The sequence below is a fragment of the Bos indicus genome, chromosome 9 (genome assembly GCF_029378745.1).
Source record: "Bos indicus isolate NIAB-ARS_2022 breed Sahiwal x Tharparkar chromosome 9, NIAB-ARS_B.indTharparkar_mat_pri_1.0, whole genome shotgun sequence".
NCBI classification, from domain to species: domain Eukaryota; kingdom Metazoa; phylum Chordata; class Mammalia; order Artiodactyla; family Bovidae; genus Bos; species Bos indicus.
In genome coordinates, this window is record NC_091768.1 from 13,147,732 (window position 1) to 13,164,948 (window position 17,217).

The 17,217-nt window shown below is 43.1% G+C and overlaps 1 protein-coding gene across 1 annotated transcript; it reads right to left on the reverse strand.

Moving 5' to 3' along the window:
- Positions 1 to 10,512: 10,512 nt before the first annotated feature.
- Positions 10,513 to 15,941, reverse strand: EEF1A1 (eukaryotic translation elongation factor 1 alpha 1). Its single transcript, XM_019967034.2, has 7 exons — positions 15,764 to 15,941; positions 15,328 to 15,507; positions 14,913 to 15,209; positions 14,682 to 14,832; positions 14,328 to 14,584; positions 14,010 to 14,244; positions 10,513 to 13,907 (listed from the first exon to the last, which is right to left on the reverse strand). The coding sequence occupies exons 1-7, from the start codon at positions 15,905 to 15,907 to the stop codon at positions 13,783 to 13,785; spliced, it is 1,389 nt and encodes a 462-aa protein (XP_019822593.1). The 5' UTR covers positions 15,908 to 15,941; the 3' UTR covers positions 10,513 to 13,782.
- Between the last annotated feature and the right edge of the window lie 1,276 nt (positions 15,942 to 17,217).

Below are 17,217 nucleotides of genomic sequence, written 5' to 3' on the forward strand. Positions count from 1 at the left end.
CGTTGGCTTCTTAATTTTGATAAATGTTTTATGGTAATGCAGGATGATAACATAAGGAGAAACAAAATAGGTAAGGGGTATATGGGAGCTTTTACTTATCTTTGCAACTTTTCTATAAATCTAAACTTATTCCAAAATAAAGGTTTATCTGTTAAAAAAAACAATGCAGTACAACTTAAAAGAGATCTTCCTAAAATATAATTTATGTTTAAAAACATCAGTTCTTTTAAGTTTAATTAGGTCCCATTTGTTTATTTTTGCTTTTATTTCTAATATGTTCATCGCAGCAATGTTTATAATAGCCAGGACATGGAAGCAACCTAGATGCCCATCAGCAGATGAATGGATAAGCAAGTGGTGGTACATATACACAATGGAGTATTACTCAGCCATTAAAAAGAATACATTTGAATCAGTTGTAATGAGATGGATGAAACTGGAACCTATTATACAGAGTGAAGTAAGCCAGAAAGAAAAATACCAATACAGTATACTAACGCATATATATGGAATTTAGAAAGATGGTAACAATAACCCTGTGTACGAGACAGCAAAAAAGACACCGATGTATAGATCAGTCTTATGGACTCTGTGGGAGAGGGAGAGGGTGGGGAGATTTGGGAGAATAGCATTGAAACATGTATAATATCATGTATGAAACGAGTCGCCAGTCCAGGTTCGATGCACGATACTGGATGCTTGGGGCTGGTGCACTGGGACGACCCAGAGGGAGGGGAGGGGAGGGAGGAGGGAGGAAGGTTCAGGATGGGGAACGCGGGTATACCTGTGGCGGATTCATTTCGATATTTGGCAAAACTAATACAATATTGTAAAGTTTAAAAATAAAATAAAAATCAGTTCTCATGGCAGGTCAGTGAGAGTGAGGGCAGAGGATCCCTTGGCTGTGCTCAAGCATAGGTAAGGCTGGGAATGGTGCATAGTAACAGCAGGACTCTGACCCTTGGCTGTCACTCTTGTTTTCTGCCATTTTATATATACATATATATATGTACATATATATACATGTTTTTGTGTTTTTTTTACAACATAGTTTACCCTTTTAAAATGTACAGTTCAGTGGTTTCTAGTATATTCATTTGCAAGGTCACAAAACTACCATTCACTATCTGCTTCCAGAACATTTTCATTACCCCATCTAAGAAAACCTGAATTAAAGATCACTCCCTAGTCCCCCTTCACCAGTCTCTGGCAAGCATCAGTCAACTTTCGGACTTACCCATGTGGTGCAGTGGTAAGAATCCACCTACCAACGCAGGAGACATGGGTTCAGTCCCTGATCTGAGAAGCTTCCATATGTCATGCAGCAACTAAGCCCTTGCACCACAACCACTGAGCCCTTGCTCTAGAGCCCAAGAGCTGCAACTACTGAGCCTGTGAGCTGGAACTACTGAAGTCCACGTGCCTAGAGCCTGTGCTCTGCAACAAGAGAAGCCACTGCATTGAGAAGTCCACACACCTCAATTAAGAGTAGCCCCTGCTCAACACCAGAGAAAACTCAAACAACAACAAAAAAGCAATGAAGACTCAGTTCAGTGGCTTAGTCTTGTCCAACTCTGTGACCCCATGGACTGCAGCACACCAAACTTCCCTGTCCATCACCAACTCCCAGAGCTTGCTCAAACTCATATCCATCAAGTCGGTGATGCCATCCAACCATCTCATCCTCTGTCATCCCCTTCTGCCTTCAATCTTTCCCAGCATCAGATGGCCAAAGTATTGGAGCTTCAGCTTCAACATCAGTCCTTCCAATGAATATTCAGGACTGATTTCCTTAACCATAGACTGGTTTGATCTCCTTGCAGTCCAAGGGACTCTCAAGAGTCTTCTCCAACACCACAGTTCAAAAGCATCAATTCTTGGGCACTCAGCTTTCTTTATAGTCCAACTCTCACATCCATACATGACTACTGGAAAAACCATAACTTTGACTAAATGAACCTTTGGTAGCAAGTAATGTCTGCTTCATATGCTGTCTAGGTTGGCTATAGATTTTCTTCCAAGGAGCAAGCGTCTTTTAATTTCATGACTGCAGTCACCATCTGCAGTGATTTTGGAGCCCAAAAAAATAGTCGTCACTGTTTCCATTGTTTCCCCATCTATTTGCCATGAAGTGATGGGACCAGATGCCATGATCTTAATTTTCTGAATGTTGAGTTTTAAGCCAGCTTTTTCACTCTCCTCTTTCATCAAGAGGCTCTTTAGTTTCTCTTTGCTTTCTGCCATAAGGGTGGTGGTATCTGCATATCTGAGGTTATTGATATTTCTCCCAGCAGTCTTGATTCCAGCTTGTGCTTCATCCCGCCTGGCATTTCGTATGATGTATTCTGTGAAAGTTAAATAAGCAGGGTGACAATATACAGCCCTGACATACTCCTTTCCCAATTTGGAACCAGTCCATTATTCCATGCTGGGTTCTAACTGTTGCTTCCTGACCTGCATACAGATTTCTCAGGAGACAGGCCAGGTGGTCTTGTATTCCTATCTCTTTTAAGAATTTTCCACAGTATGTTGTGATCCATACGTAAAAGGCTTTGGCATAGTCAATAACGCAGATGTTTTTCTGGAACTCAAAGACCCAGAACAGCCAAAGGTAATTTTTAAAAAATCAGTCAATTTTGTCTATGGATTTGCCTATTCTGGATATTCCATATAAATGGAATCATATTAAAAAATCAGGTAATGTTTAGAATAATCCAGAAGTACAGTGTGCTGCGCTTAGTCACTCAGTTGTGTCCAACTCTTTGTGACTCCATGGACTTTATCCCAGCAGGCTTCTGTGTCCATGGGAATTATCCAGGCAAGGACACTGGAGTTGGTTGCCATGCCCAAGGGATGGCAAGGGATCTTCCCAACCCAGGGATCAAACCCAGGTCTCCTGCATGCAGGCAGATTTATTTTACCATCTGAGCCACCAGAGGAGCCCAAGAATACTGGAGTGGGTAGCCACACTCCATTCTCCATTCCCAACCCAGGAATCAAAACCGTGTCTTCTGGATTCTTACCAGCTGAGCTACCAGGGAAGTCCAGAGAAGTAGAGTGGTATTGCTCAAAGCAACTGTGATCTTCCAAATGACTAATGATGATAAAAGTTACCTTTTATTGGCAGTTTTTCACCCTCACAGCAGTCTTAAGAGATAGATAGTATTGCACCCACTGGCTAGATGATGAAAAGGACAGCTTTTATCCATTTACACCACTCTGATGATCTAGTCAAATATATCAGTTTAGGAACTAGGAAATTTGGGTGACTATCTCTTGGGTCACATTAATAAAAGTACACTCTAGGTTAAGAAATCAGTCTTTTAATGCATCCGTGGTCATAATGTTTAATTTTGGTGAAAACACTCTAAACTGTCTGGGAGAATGGCATGGAAAGAATCTAGGTTAAGAAACTGCTGCTGCTGCTGCTGCTGCTGCTGCTAAGTCACTTCAGTCGTGTCAGACTCTGTGCGACCCGATAGATGGAAGCCCACCAGGCTCCCCCGTCTCTGGGATTCTCCAGGCAAGAACACTGGAGTGGGTTGCCTTCTGCAATGCATCTAAGTGAAAAGCTGTAGGGCTCAATGTTAAAAAAAGGAAATCCAACAACCCAGTCAAAAAATGAACTACAGACCTAAAGAGACGTTTCTCCAAACACATACAGATGGCCAATAAGCACATGAAAAGATGCTCAACATTACTATTAGAGAAGTGCAAATAAAAACTACCATAAAGTATCACTTCATACCAGTCAGAATCAGATCAGATCAGTCGCTCAGTCGTGTCCGACTCTTTGCTATCCCATGAATCGCAGCACGCCAGGCCTCCCTGTCCATCACCAACTCCTGGAGTTCACTCAGACTCATGTCCATCGAGTCAGTGATGCCATCCAGCCATCTCATCCTCTGTCATCCCCTTCTCCTCCTGCCCCCAATCCCTCCCAGCATCAGAGTCTTTTCCAATGAGTCAACTCTTCGCATGAGGTGGCCAAAGTACTGGAGTTTCAGCTTCAGCATCATTCCTTCCAAAGAAATCCCAGGGCTGATCTCCTTCAGAATGGACTGGTTGGATCTCCTGGCAGTCCAAGGGACTCTCAAGAGTCTTCTCCAACACCACAGTTCAAAGGCATCAATTCTTCAGCGCTCAGCCTTCTTCACAGTCCAACTCTCACATCCATACATGACCACAGGAAAAACAATAACCTTGACTAGACGAACCTTTGTTGGCAAAGTAATGTCTCTGCTTTTGAATATGCTATCTAGGTTGGTCATAACTTTCCTTCCAAGGAGTAAGCGTCTTTTAATTTCATGGCTGCAGTCACCATCTGCAGTGATTTTGGAGCCCAGAAAAAGAAAGTCTGATACTGTTTCCCCATCTATTTCCCATGAAGTGATGGGACTGGATGCCATGATCTTCATTTTCTGAATGTTGAGCTTTAAGCCAACTTTTTCAGTCTCCTCTTTCACTTTCATCAAGAGGCTTTTGAGTTCCTCTTCACTTTCTGCCATAAGGGTGGTGTCATCTGCATATCTGAGGTTATTGATATTTATCCCAGCAATCTTGATTCCAGCTTGTGTTTCTTCCAGTCCAGCGTTTCTCATCATGTATTCTGCATATAAGTTAAATAAACAGGGTGACAATATATAGCCTTGACAAACTCCTTTTCCTATTTGGAACCAGTCTGTTGTTCCATGTCTAGTTCTAACTGTTGCTTCCTGACCTGCATACAAATTTCTCAAGAGGCAGATCAGCTGGTCTGGTATTCCCATCTCTTTCAGAATTTTCCACAGTTTATTGTGATCCACACAGTCAAAGGCTTTGGCATAGTCAATGGTCATCATCAAAAAGTATTAAAATAATAATAAATGCTGCAGAGGGTGTGGAGAAAAGGGAATACTCCTACATTACTGGTAGGAATGTAGATTGATGCAGCCACTATGTAGAACAGTATGGAAGCTCCTTAAAAAAAAAAAAAAAAAAAACTATAGTTGCTATATGATCCAGCAATCCCACTTCTGGGTATTTATCTGGAGAAAACTGTATCTTGAAAAAATACATGCACCCCTATCTTCATAACACTATTTACAATAGATAAGAAATGGAAGCAATGTAAAGGACTATCAAAAGATGAATGGATGAAGATGTGGTGTATATACACAACAGAGTATTACTTAGTTATACAAAAGGAACGATGCCATTTGCAGCAACATAGATGGACCTAAAGATTATAATTCTAAGCCAAAGACAAGTATGATTATCGCTTGTATGTGGAATCTAAAAAGTAATACAAATGAATTTACATACAAAACAGAAATAGGCCCATAGATAGAAAACAAACTTATGGTTACCAAATGGGAAGGGCTGGGGGAGGATAAATTAGGAATTTGTGAGTAACATGCTGCTGCTGCTAAGTCGCTTCAGTCGTGTCCGACTCTGTGGGACCCCATAGACGGCAGCCCACCAGGCTCCCCCGTCCCTGGGATTATCCAGGCAAGAACACTGGAATGGGTTGCCATTTCCTTCTCTAATGCATGAAAGTTAAAGTGAAGTTGCTCAGTTGTGTCCAACTCCCAGTGACCCTATGGACTGCAGCCCACCAGGCTCCTCCATCCATGGAATTTTCCAGGCAAGAGTACTGGAGTGGGGTGCAATTGCCTTCTCTGTGGGAGTAACATATACACACTGAATTTGGAAAACTCAGCAGTGGCCACAGGACTGGAAAAGGTCAGTTTTTACTCCAATCCCAAAGAAAAGGCAATGCCAAAGAATGCTCAAACTACCGCACAATTGCACTCATCTCACACACCAGTAATGCTCAAAATTCTCCAAGCCAGGCTTCAACAGTACATGAACCATGAACTTCCAGATGTTCAAGCTGGTTTTAGAAAAGGCAGAGGAATCAGAGATCAAATTGCCAGCATCCGCTGGACCATCAAAAAAGCAAGAGAGTTCCAGAAAAACATCTACTTCTGCTTTATTGACTACGCCAAAGCCTTTGACTGTGTGGATCACAACAAACTGTGGAAAATTCTTAAAGAGATGGGAACACCAGACCAACTGACGTGCCTCCTGAGAAATCTGCATGCAGGTAAAGAAGCAACAGTTAGAACTGGACGTGGAACAACAGACTGGTTCCAAATTGGGAAAGTACGTCAAGGCTGTATGTTGTCACCCTGCTTATTTAAATTACATGCAGAGTACATCATGAGAAACGCTGGGCTGGATAAAGCACAAGCTGGAATCAAGATTGCTGGGAGAAATATCAATAACCTCAGATATACAGATAACACCACCCTTATGGCAGAAAGTAAAGAGGAACTAAAGAGCCTCTTGATGAAAGTGAGAGTGAAAAAGTTGGCTTAAAAGTCAACATTCAGAAAACATGCATCTGGTCCCATCACTTCATGGCAAACAGATGGGGAAACTGAAACAGACTTTATTTTGGGGGGCTCCAAAATCATTGCAGATGGTGACTGCAGTCATGAAATTAAAAGATTATGACCAACCTAGACAGCATATTAAAAAGCAAAGACAATACTTTGCCAACAAAGGTCCGTCTATTCAAGGCTGTGGTTTTTCCAGTGGTCATGTATGGATTTGAGTTGGACTATAAAGAAAGCTGCTGCTGCTGCTAAGTCGCTTCAGTCGTGTCTGACTCTATGCGACCCCACAGACGGCAGCCCACCAGGCTCCCGTCCCTGGGATTCTCCAGGCAAGAACACTGGAGTGGGTTGCCATTTACTTCTCCAATGCATGAAAGTGAAAAGTCAAAGTGAAGTCGCTCAGTCATGTCCGACTCTTAGCGACCCCACGGACTGCGGCCCACCAGGCTCCTCCGTCCATGGGATTTTCCAGGCAAGAGTGCTGGAGTCGGGTGCCATTGCCTTCTCTGTGAGCGCCGAAAAATTGATGCTTTTGGACTCGGTGTTGGAGAAGACTCTTGAGAGTCCCTTGGACTGCAAGGAGATCCAACCAGTCCATCCTAAAGGAAATCAGTCTTGAATATTCACTGGAAGCAATGATGTTGAAGCTCCAATACTTTGGCCACCTGATGTGAAAAACTGACTCATTTGAAAAGACCCTGAAAGATTGAAGGCAGAAGGGGATGACAGAGGATGAGATGGTTGGATGGCATCACCGACTCAATGGACATGAGTTTCAGTAAACTCCAGGAGTTGGTGATGGACAGGGAGGCCTGGCATGCTGTAGTCCATGGGGTCCCAAAGAGTTGGACAGGACTGAGAGACTGAACTATACACACTATCATAAAAATACGGTATTTTCCAAAGATGACCACAACTTCTATCTCACATGCTCTTCCTACCACATGACAGTGACACTCCTCTCACCTAGAGTTGGGGTCTGTGGAGTGAGCCAGTGACTACAGAAATGACATTACATGAATTCCAAAGCTGAGTCCTATTAAAGATAAGGCTTCCATCTGTTTCCCTTAAAATTCTCACTCATGGAACCCAGTGCCTGCCGCAAAGAAACCCAGGACACATGAAATGGTCACAGGTGATTTTATGTGAAGAGCAAACTCATTGGAAAAGACCTGATGCTGGGAAAAATTGAGGGCAGGAGGAGAAGGGGTCAACAGGATGAGATGGTTGGATAGCATTGCCAATTCAATGGACGAGTTTGAACAAACTTCAGGAGACAGAGAAGCACAGGGAAACCTGGTATGCTACGGTCCATGGGGTTGCAAACAATCAGACATGACTTAGTGACTAAATAACAGAAAACTGGGACACATTCCTTCCTCTCCCCACTCACATACCCAAAAGCCAACCAGGGCCTGCTACACAGGTGGTTCTGCTTCAAGTCACTTTAATTGACAAGCCATACACACATTCACACCCCCCACCTAATATCAACCTATTTAGGGAAATTGAGATCTCTCGATTGTGCTGATTTCTACTAGGGCAAAGAACTAGTAACCTGTGTAGTAACTGCCTTGTGTAGTGTGTGGATCAAAGACAGACTGCACAATCAACCCATGATGGACATTTGGCCTTAAACAACTGACCTCCGGGCTGTCCTGATACCTGACGTTTTTTTAAAAAGCTATGAGATGTAACTCACATACAACATTCACCTCTTTAAAGTATAAAAGTCAATGATTTGGAGTGTATCTACTGTTGTGTAACCATCACTAAATTTTAGAATATTTTTAATCATTGCTTTCTCTCTGGCTCTGTCTAGTCTGGACATTTCATATAAATGGAATCATACAAAAGGAAAAAGATAACCAGGGACTTCCCTGGCAGTCTAGTGGTTAAGACTCTGCACTTCCACTGCAGGGTGTGTGGGTTCAATCCCTTGTCGAATGTAGAATTAAGATCCAACGTGTTGCCGTGCAGTGAGGCCAAAAAACCCAACAAAACAAAAACAGAAATATATAACCAACAAAATCTACTATGTAGTACAGGGAACTATATTCAGTATTTTTTAATAACCTATATAGGAAGAGTCTGGGAAAAAATGTTAAAATCCCTACGTCATGTCCAACTCTTTTGCAACCCCATGGAATATGGCCCTCGTGGGAATATAGGGATTTCCCAGGCAAGAATAGTGGAGTGGGTAATACCATTTCCCAATCCAGGGATGGAACCCGTATCCACTGCTTGGCAGCCAGATTCTTTACCACTGAGCCACCTGGGAAGCCCCTGAAACTGAATATACACACATATAACTGAGTCACTTTGCCGTACACCTGAAAAAAACATTTTAAATCAACTATACTTCAATTTAAGAAACAGCTGTAGGAACTGAAGTGTTTAGTTCAGATGTGACTGAGAGGTACTGACTGGCATCTTCAGGTAAATTAGTAACTCTTAAAGAAAATGGAATCAATTAGACGAAGAGAATACCCTAGTTATGTTACCAACAATAATATTTAAATAAAGAAAAATTTCATCCAGCAAGGGGATCATCTAGTAGCCTCCATACCTCAGTCTCATTTGTAATAGCAGTGACAGCGATATGGGGCTTCCCAGGTGACTCAGAGATAAAAGAACCTGCCTGCCAAGGAAAGGGATGCTGGAGACGAGGGTTCAATCCCCACCCCAGGTCAGGAAGCTCCCCTGGAATAGGAATGACAACCCACTCTACTATTCTTGCCTGGAAAATTCCATGAACAGAAAAGCCTAGTGGGCTACTGCCCATGGGGTCAAAAAGAGCCGTGGGCTACAGTCAAATGAGCTCAGAAAGTGTCAGACACAACTGAGCAACTGTGCTTCTGACAACCCCACACTGACAAAGTAATCAACCAAAAACTGCCATGAGCATATTCAAAATCGATTTGAGTAGTTAAAAGGTTCTTAGGTTTTCAAGACTTTTCTAGGGCTTTCTTGGTAGCTCAGCTGGTAAAGAATCTACCTGCAATGCAGGAGACCTAGGTTCGATCCTTAGGTTGGGAAGATTCCCTGGAGAAGGAATAGGCTACCAACTCCAGTATTCTTGTCTGGATAATTCCATGGACAGAGGAGCCTGACAGGTTACAGTCCATGAGCTCCCAAAGAGTCAGACACAACTGAGTGACTCACACCCACAAGACTTCTGATTCTATGTAATTGTTACAGAGTAGTGCAACGTTTTCACATTTTTCAATTCATAATTTTTATTTATCCTTTAAGATCTCAGCTATTTCTGACAAATAACCTTCTCTAGACAATCTAAATTACATCTCTTTCACTCTTTCTGCTCAGAGCATCCTTCTTTCCCTTAAGAGCATCACCAGAACTCAGATTTTGCCTACTTAACTCAGTATCTAGTTCCCCCAGTAGACCATCAACTCCAAGGGCATGGACTATGTTTTGTTCACAATCCTATCCCAAGTTTGTGGAATAGAATAGTGTCTGGCACCCCTGTCCTAGAATCTCAGTGTAACACTTAGTCAAATTAAGTGTTAGTCACTCAGTTGAGCCCAACTCTGCAACCCTATAGATTGCAGCCCACCAGGCTCCTCTGTCCATGACATTTTCCAGGCAAGGATACTGAAGCAGTTTGCCATTTCCTTCTCCAAGGGATCTTCCCAACCCAGGGATCGAACCCGGGTCTCCTGCACTGCAGGTAGAATCTTTACTGACTGAGCTACAAGAGAAACCTTACTCAAATTACTTTTCATAAAAAAAATAATCACATCAGCAACTTCCTTGGTGGTCCAATGATTAAGAATTCACTTTGTAATGCAGAGGATGTGGGTTTGATCCCAGGCAACTAACCCTATACTCAACTAGAGCCCCTAGTTGTGCTGCAACGGGAGATAATGATGCAACTAAGATCCCATGTGCCACAACTGAGACCTGACAACAATAACAGAGCCAAATGAATTATTTTCAAAAAATTCATATCAAAATAAAACTTAACTTCCCTTAAATTACTAACGGTTCACTTTGAAATTTTTTAGCAGTTTCTTAAAAAGCATACACTTGCCAAGAGTAAGCAATCCCACTCCTAGGTTTTTACACAAGGAAAATGAAAGCCTATAATCACACACAAACCTATATGTGAATGTTTAGTGGTTTATTTGTAATTATCCAAAACAACCAATGTCCCTCAGCTGTAAACAAGCTTATAGTTATTAAAAAGGAACAGATTACTGATACATGCAAAACAGATCATCTCAAAGGCATCATGCTAAGTAAAGAAACCAGATTCAAAGGCTACATATGGTATCAATTCAGGTATGTGACACTGCTAAAAAATCGAAACGGGGAAAGAATATAGGTCAGTAGTTACCAAGAATAAGAGGTAGAGAAGAGTGATTGACCATACAGGGATGTGGGAAATTTGGGAAGGGGAAAAGTGACGGAAATATTCTATACCATGATTGTGGTAAATAAACTGTTTTTTGGTAAACTTTATCAAAACTTGCAAAACGCTTTTTAAAGGGTAAATTTTAATGAAAAAAGTTGTAAGAACTTTAAAATATTCTGCTAACTTTTCTATTATTGCTTACTTGAAATATTAACATGCTCTTTGTTGTCACTGAGCACTCAAGGCTTGGTGATCCATGGACCTGCTGAAGGTTGTCCAAGGTATATGACAAACTCACTAATCTCACTCATTTCTATTAACAGCAGAACTATGTAGCATAACCTGTTTAGAAAAGAAACCCATATGATCCTTTCCAAGTTTTCCATTGGATCAGAGGTCAATGACCTCTCAGAAGCCATGTGGCAGTTTCCAAAGTTTTTTCTAAATCACTATCACCTGAGCAAGCAATGCAACTTCAATTGTGATTTTAACTAGTCTAGGAAGTTCCCGGAGGCCTGCAAACAGAGGACTCTGATGCCACCTGGGTGAGAGAACCTCTAAGTTTGGAAGAAAAAAGGACAGAAGTCATGAAAACCAAAACCAGATCAGGAAAAGTTTCAGGAACGTTGCAAATAAAGGAAGATGCATTTCATTCCACCTTCTTTCTCATATGGAAGAGCTTGCTCTTCTCATCACAAGATTGAGAACTCATGCTGCTCATTCCTTTTAAGATACAAGGGAATAACTAATATACCTTTAATAATTCCCAAGTGACTATACATCATCTTGCAGCATTTCACAAGGACATCTAACACCTATCAACAGAAAACATAAAAGGACATCTTGACACACAAGTTTTCATCCCTTTTCTAGAGCTGCCCATTTCAAGAATTGTATATAGAGCCAGAAACAGCCTGTTTTTGGCATGAGCTCAGTGCTCAACCTAACAAAAGGTAACCAAGGTAAATACATTTTAATAAAAATATCTATAGTCCTGTCCTGGTATTTATATACCCCATTCTGCAAATTACTAATAATCAAGCTCTTTAGTATATGCAATTTGCTTTTGGGCAGACCAGAACCCAACCACATGAATTGCTCATGCTCTTGAAAAAACCCCTGAAGCATAGTTAATCTGGCCAAAACTCAACTATACTGCCTATTCTGGGAATAGGATTAAGAATCATTTTTTCAGAAATCATACTGCCTCTCATATTCTGAAACCACACAAGAATTCCTGGGGCCAAGTTTCAACAAGATTCCATTTCAACAGCTAGGCAATTTTAAAAATGGGGTTTAAGGTCAAGCACCAGTTTGTTTTATAAATCTTTTCAGTCAGTTCATATTCAGAAAGCAACTGTATAAAACTGAGCAAAACATTCATCCTGAATCTAGAAATTCATGTTTTAAACTAGTCTGTGGTGACCACCAGTAGGTGGCGCTCACAGCAATTCTGTACAGACAAATCTATGGCTCCAAGCATGCCAACTGTCCTGCTCTCCTTAAACTTCCACTTAAAAGCTATTTTCTGCAATGAAACCTTCCTTGTGAAGACAAGTCTTCACCAGCTATTTACTAGCTAGCAATCTTTATTCATATCTCCTTTAATCAGTTAACACCATATCTGTCAAAACATTAAGGAACAAGCTAGGGACCAAATCCTTTGTCATTTTAGAGTCCCTACCAATGGCCATATAAATTATTTTTATCCAGGAAAAACTGCAATTAACAATCCACCTGTCTACAGCTCACAGAATGCTTTCTATTCATAAAAAAGGCTTCTAGAATGGTATCTGGTGTGATTTCACCAGTTTCAGCTGGATTAATTTTCCTATTATAAAAGCCTAGTTATCAGATACAGAATTACTCAGTTTCTGCAAATGCGTAAGACTTACTATCAAAACCAAGGTTAACTTAGAATTACATTGCTTATACCAGAGATCAATTATCAACTGACCACCTAGTTTTTCCCATTTGTGAACAAGCCCTACAATTGACAGGTTATGAAAGTAATTCCTCTAGAGTTAAGGGTTATTTTCATTCAACTGTCAAATTATAGCAACCTGCAAATGACAAGTTCCAGTTTCCTTTCTAGTTTTTAAAATGGCAGTTAACTTTGAAAACATTAACTAGATGAACCTACACTCAGACCCAAATGGGCCTTACCTCCTCACCAATGTAGCAATGTTCTCATTCACCCAACCTTGCCCATTTGATGAGAATTCCTATAAAGTTCATTTCTATTTAAGTGACAGGAAACACAATTAGCCTCCAGCATCTTTTATTTTTCCTAGAACCTGTATACAATTAACTCTAGCAAGGCAGTACTCAATACTATTAAGTCTCACATTTTAGATTAACTACTTATTATAAATGTGAATGCACATCCTCATACCTGGCAAACTAAATGACATAGATTTATTCATTTATGTAACCATACAAAATTTTATATGCAACAGGAGCTTCTATACTATAGAATCTGACCTTACAAACTAGCTTACATATAAAACATAGTTACTTTGTTCATCTGTCCTAATCTAGAAAAGTGTCGCACCAATGCTTAAGATGTTATTAAAACAGATGAGTTCTCAATACAAGGTTAACAAACCTGAAGCTCCACCCTAGAAATACAAACCCATAATTTGAAAATTGTTTTACCAGAAATAGCTTATGAGCAACTCTTACCAAAGTAGTACTGTAGGGAGTTACAGTGTTGACCAAAAGGAAGACACAGGTTTCTCATTAAACTTTTTTTAATGGGTCTCAAATTCTGTGACAGATTTTTGGTCAAGTTGTTTTCATTAAAAAGTACTGATTTTAAAAACTAATAACTTAAACTGCCACACACAAAACATATGGTCCACAAAAACATTCTCCTTTCCTTCTGAAGGTTTTACGATGCATTGTTATCATTAACCAGTCTTTTACTATTAAACTTAAATGGCCAATTGAGACAAACAGTTCTGAGACCGTTCTTCCACCACTGATTAAGACTGGGGTGGCAGGTATTGGGGATAATATTCATTTAGCCTTCTGAGCTTTCTGGGCAGACTTGGTGACCTTGCCAGCTCCAGCTGCCTTCTTGTCCACTGCTTTGATGACACCCACAGCGACTGTCTGTCTCATGTCACGCACAGCAAAACGGCCTATGAAAAACAAACATTGTATTACCATTAGAGACATTTTTCAAACCTTTAAGTTTACTTCTAAAACTTAAGTTTTAAATTACAGCAGAAAAACATCCTTACCCAGGGGAGGATAATCAGAGAAGCTCTCGACACACATGGGCTTGCCAGGAACCATATCAACGATGGCAGCGTCACCAGATTTCAAGAATTTAGGGCCATCTTCCAGCTTTTTCCCAGAACGACGATCAATCTTCTCCTTCAGCTCAGCAAACTTGCAAGCAATATGAGCTGTGTGACAATCCAGCACAGGTGCATATCCAGCACTGATTTGGCCTGGATGGTTCAAAATAATCACCTGGAAAGACGACTTGCATTTAGTTGTGTCTCAAAGACCCTTAAAATTATAGCATTAAATAAAAACCTGTCTCTAAATGTTACCTGAGCTGTGAAGCCAGCAGCTTCCATGGGTGGATCATTTTTGCTGTCACCAGCCACATTGCCACGACGGACATCTTTGACAGACACGTTCTTGACATTAAAGCCCACATTGTCCCCAGGAAGGGCTTCACTCAATGCTTCATGGTGCATTTCTACCGACTTCACTTCAGTTGTTACATTGACTGGAGCAAAGGTGACCACCATGCCAGGTTTGAGAACACCAGTCTCCACACGACCCACAGGGACAGTACCAATACCTAAAATAAACGTTTACAGCACTTAATAAATGCCTCAAACGCAGGCAGAAGGTATTGTACCAACCCAGACAAATTCTAATGGTTTTATTCTACTTACCACCAATTTTATAGACATCCTGGAGAGGCAAACGCAAGGGTTTGTCAGTTGGGCGAGTTGGTGGCAGAATGCAATCCAGAGCTTCAAGCAGGGTGGTTCCACTGGCATTGCCGTCCTTACGGGTGACTTTCCATCCCTTGAACCATGGCATCTAAAACAAGAAAGGCTGTGTTACCATCAAACTAAACCCCCTTACAGAACTTAAGTCTTAAAAACTTGAAAATCACTTACATTAGCACTTGGTTCTAGCATGTTGTCACCATTCCAGCCAGAAATTGGCACAAATGCTACTGTGTCGGGGTTGTAGCCAATTTTCTTAATATAGGTGCTGACTTCCTTAACAATTTCTTCGTATCTCTTCTGGCTATAGGGTGGCTCAGTGGAATCCATTTTGTTAACGCCAACAATTAGTTGTTTCACACCCAGGGTGTAAGCCAAAAGGGCATGCTCACGGGTCTGCCCGTTCTTGGAGATACCGGCTTCAAATTCACCAACACCAGCAGCAACAATCAGGACAGCACAGTCAGCCTTTGAAAGAAAACAAGTCCACATCCTGTTAAACCAAGTTCTTCAAAAGGATTCATGGCTTTGCCAGTGTAAAAACAGACCCAAAGAGTTATTTTCAGTAGTTTTTAGTCTCACAAACCTGGGATGTGCCTGTAATCATGTTTTTGATGAAGTCTCTGTGTCCTGGGGCATCAATGATGGTAACATAGTACTTGCTGGTCTCAAATTTCCACAGGGAGATATCAATGGTGATACCACGCTCACGTTCAGCTTTAAGTTTGTCCAAGACCCAGGCATATTTGAAGGAGCCCTTTCCCATCTAGAAAGATTAAGGACGATTACTTGGTAACTAAACCATGAACTCCAGCATGAAATTCTTTTCCCTAATTTGGAAAAAATGCTGGATTTCACTTACAACTGTTACACTTAAGTTCATCTACCTTATTTTCAAAAGTTAACTGACTTAGCAAACTTTGCAATTTATCTTTTAACTAGTAAAACTCTAGACTAGTGGCTAGTTTTCGGAAAATCACCACTCAATTCATTTGCTCAGCCAATATTCTTAGTTTGCCTACCTCGGCAGCCTCCTTCTCGAACTTTTCAATTGTTCTCTTGTCGATCCCGCCACATTTGTAGATCAGATGGCCAGTCGTGGTAGACTTCCCTGAATCTACGTGCCCAATGACAACGATGTTGATGTGGGTCTTCTCCTTTCCCATTTTGGCTTAGGTTTAACGGTGGTTTTCACGACACCTAATTGGAAAGGGGGTGGAGGTGTGGGAAACTTTAAACCACTGTCCGGAAGCTGAAGAAAAAGCTACGATCCAAACTCCAAGGGCAAATTCCAAGGAGCATTACAACTAGCGCCAAGCTGGCCCAACTCAAGTCTCCACCCATAAGCTCCACCGTCCAGATTCCCCTCCCCCACCCCATGTGTCGCTCTGGAACCACGAGGCATCGAGGGGCCAGGACGGCACCCGGTCCGCCGCGGGGGGCGGGGGGGGGGGTGTCCCAAGGAAGCGGCGCCAGGCAGGGACGGGCCCGGGCCCTTTGTGCGGGTGACTCACCGGCCGCTCCCCTCCCGGGCCGCCGCGTCCTCCATTTTGAAGCCATGCAGAGGGGCCGGGGAGCGGCCATCTTTCCGCGCACGCAACTGGTGCCGGGCGGGGCGGCGCTCTGCTCGCCCGGCCGCCACAGCTCTCCCGCCCCGCCTCGGCCCAGCGAGGCCGCTACGGCATGTGCGCCGGGGAAGCAGGCCCGCGCTCTCTGCGCCTCGCGGCCGCCCCCTACCCCGAATCCCGACGAGCGCCGAGAAGCCCAGCCTGTCAGCCCCCGGCCGGCCCCGGATGAACCGCCCCGGCCGAAAAACCCGCGGCTGTGTGGAGTTGTTCAATAGTGTGTGTGTGGCGGCGGGGTGGGGGGAACAGAGCGGCAAAGCGCGGCAGGATCCACACGCAGCGGCCACGGTGCCACAGCCCAGGCCTCAACCCAAGCACGAGGCGAAGGGACTGTGAGAAAAGCGCAAGGCCTCGAACTCTCCCCACCCCCCCCACCCTCTCACACCCCGAAATTCCGGTCAAGAACATGGTGAAAATGCCCACGGGCGCGGCGGGAGATACACGCACGCGAAGGCCGCGGCCGTCGGCGGAGGCTGGGCCCACCGAAGCCACACCCGGCACTCACCTGTGTCCTGGCGGCAAACCCGTTGCGAAAAAGAACGTTCACGGAGACTACGGCACTTATATACGGTTCTCCCCCCACCCTCGGGGAAAAGGGCGGAGCCAGCACACGACACCACTTTCCCAGATTACCCCGCGCCGCCTCCACCAGGCACCAGTTCAATCTCCGTCCCCTCCCCCCACGTCTCGGGGACCGTGGGCGATGTACGCTCAGCCCACTGACGAGCGCTGGGCGCCCCGCGCATGCTCCTCTAGACCCAGAGGAGGACGAGAGCGGGTGGGTGGGGGGCGGGGACGAGCACTCCCTCGGTTCCAGGGTAGTGGGAGTTTATCGACGGTCCCTGGGCTTC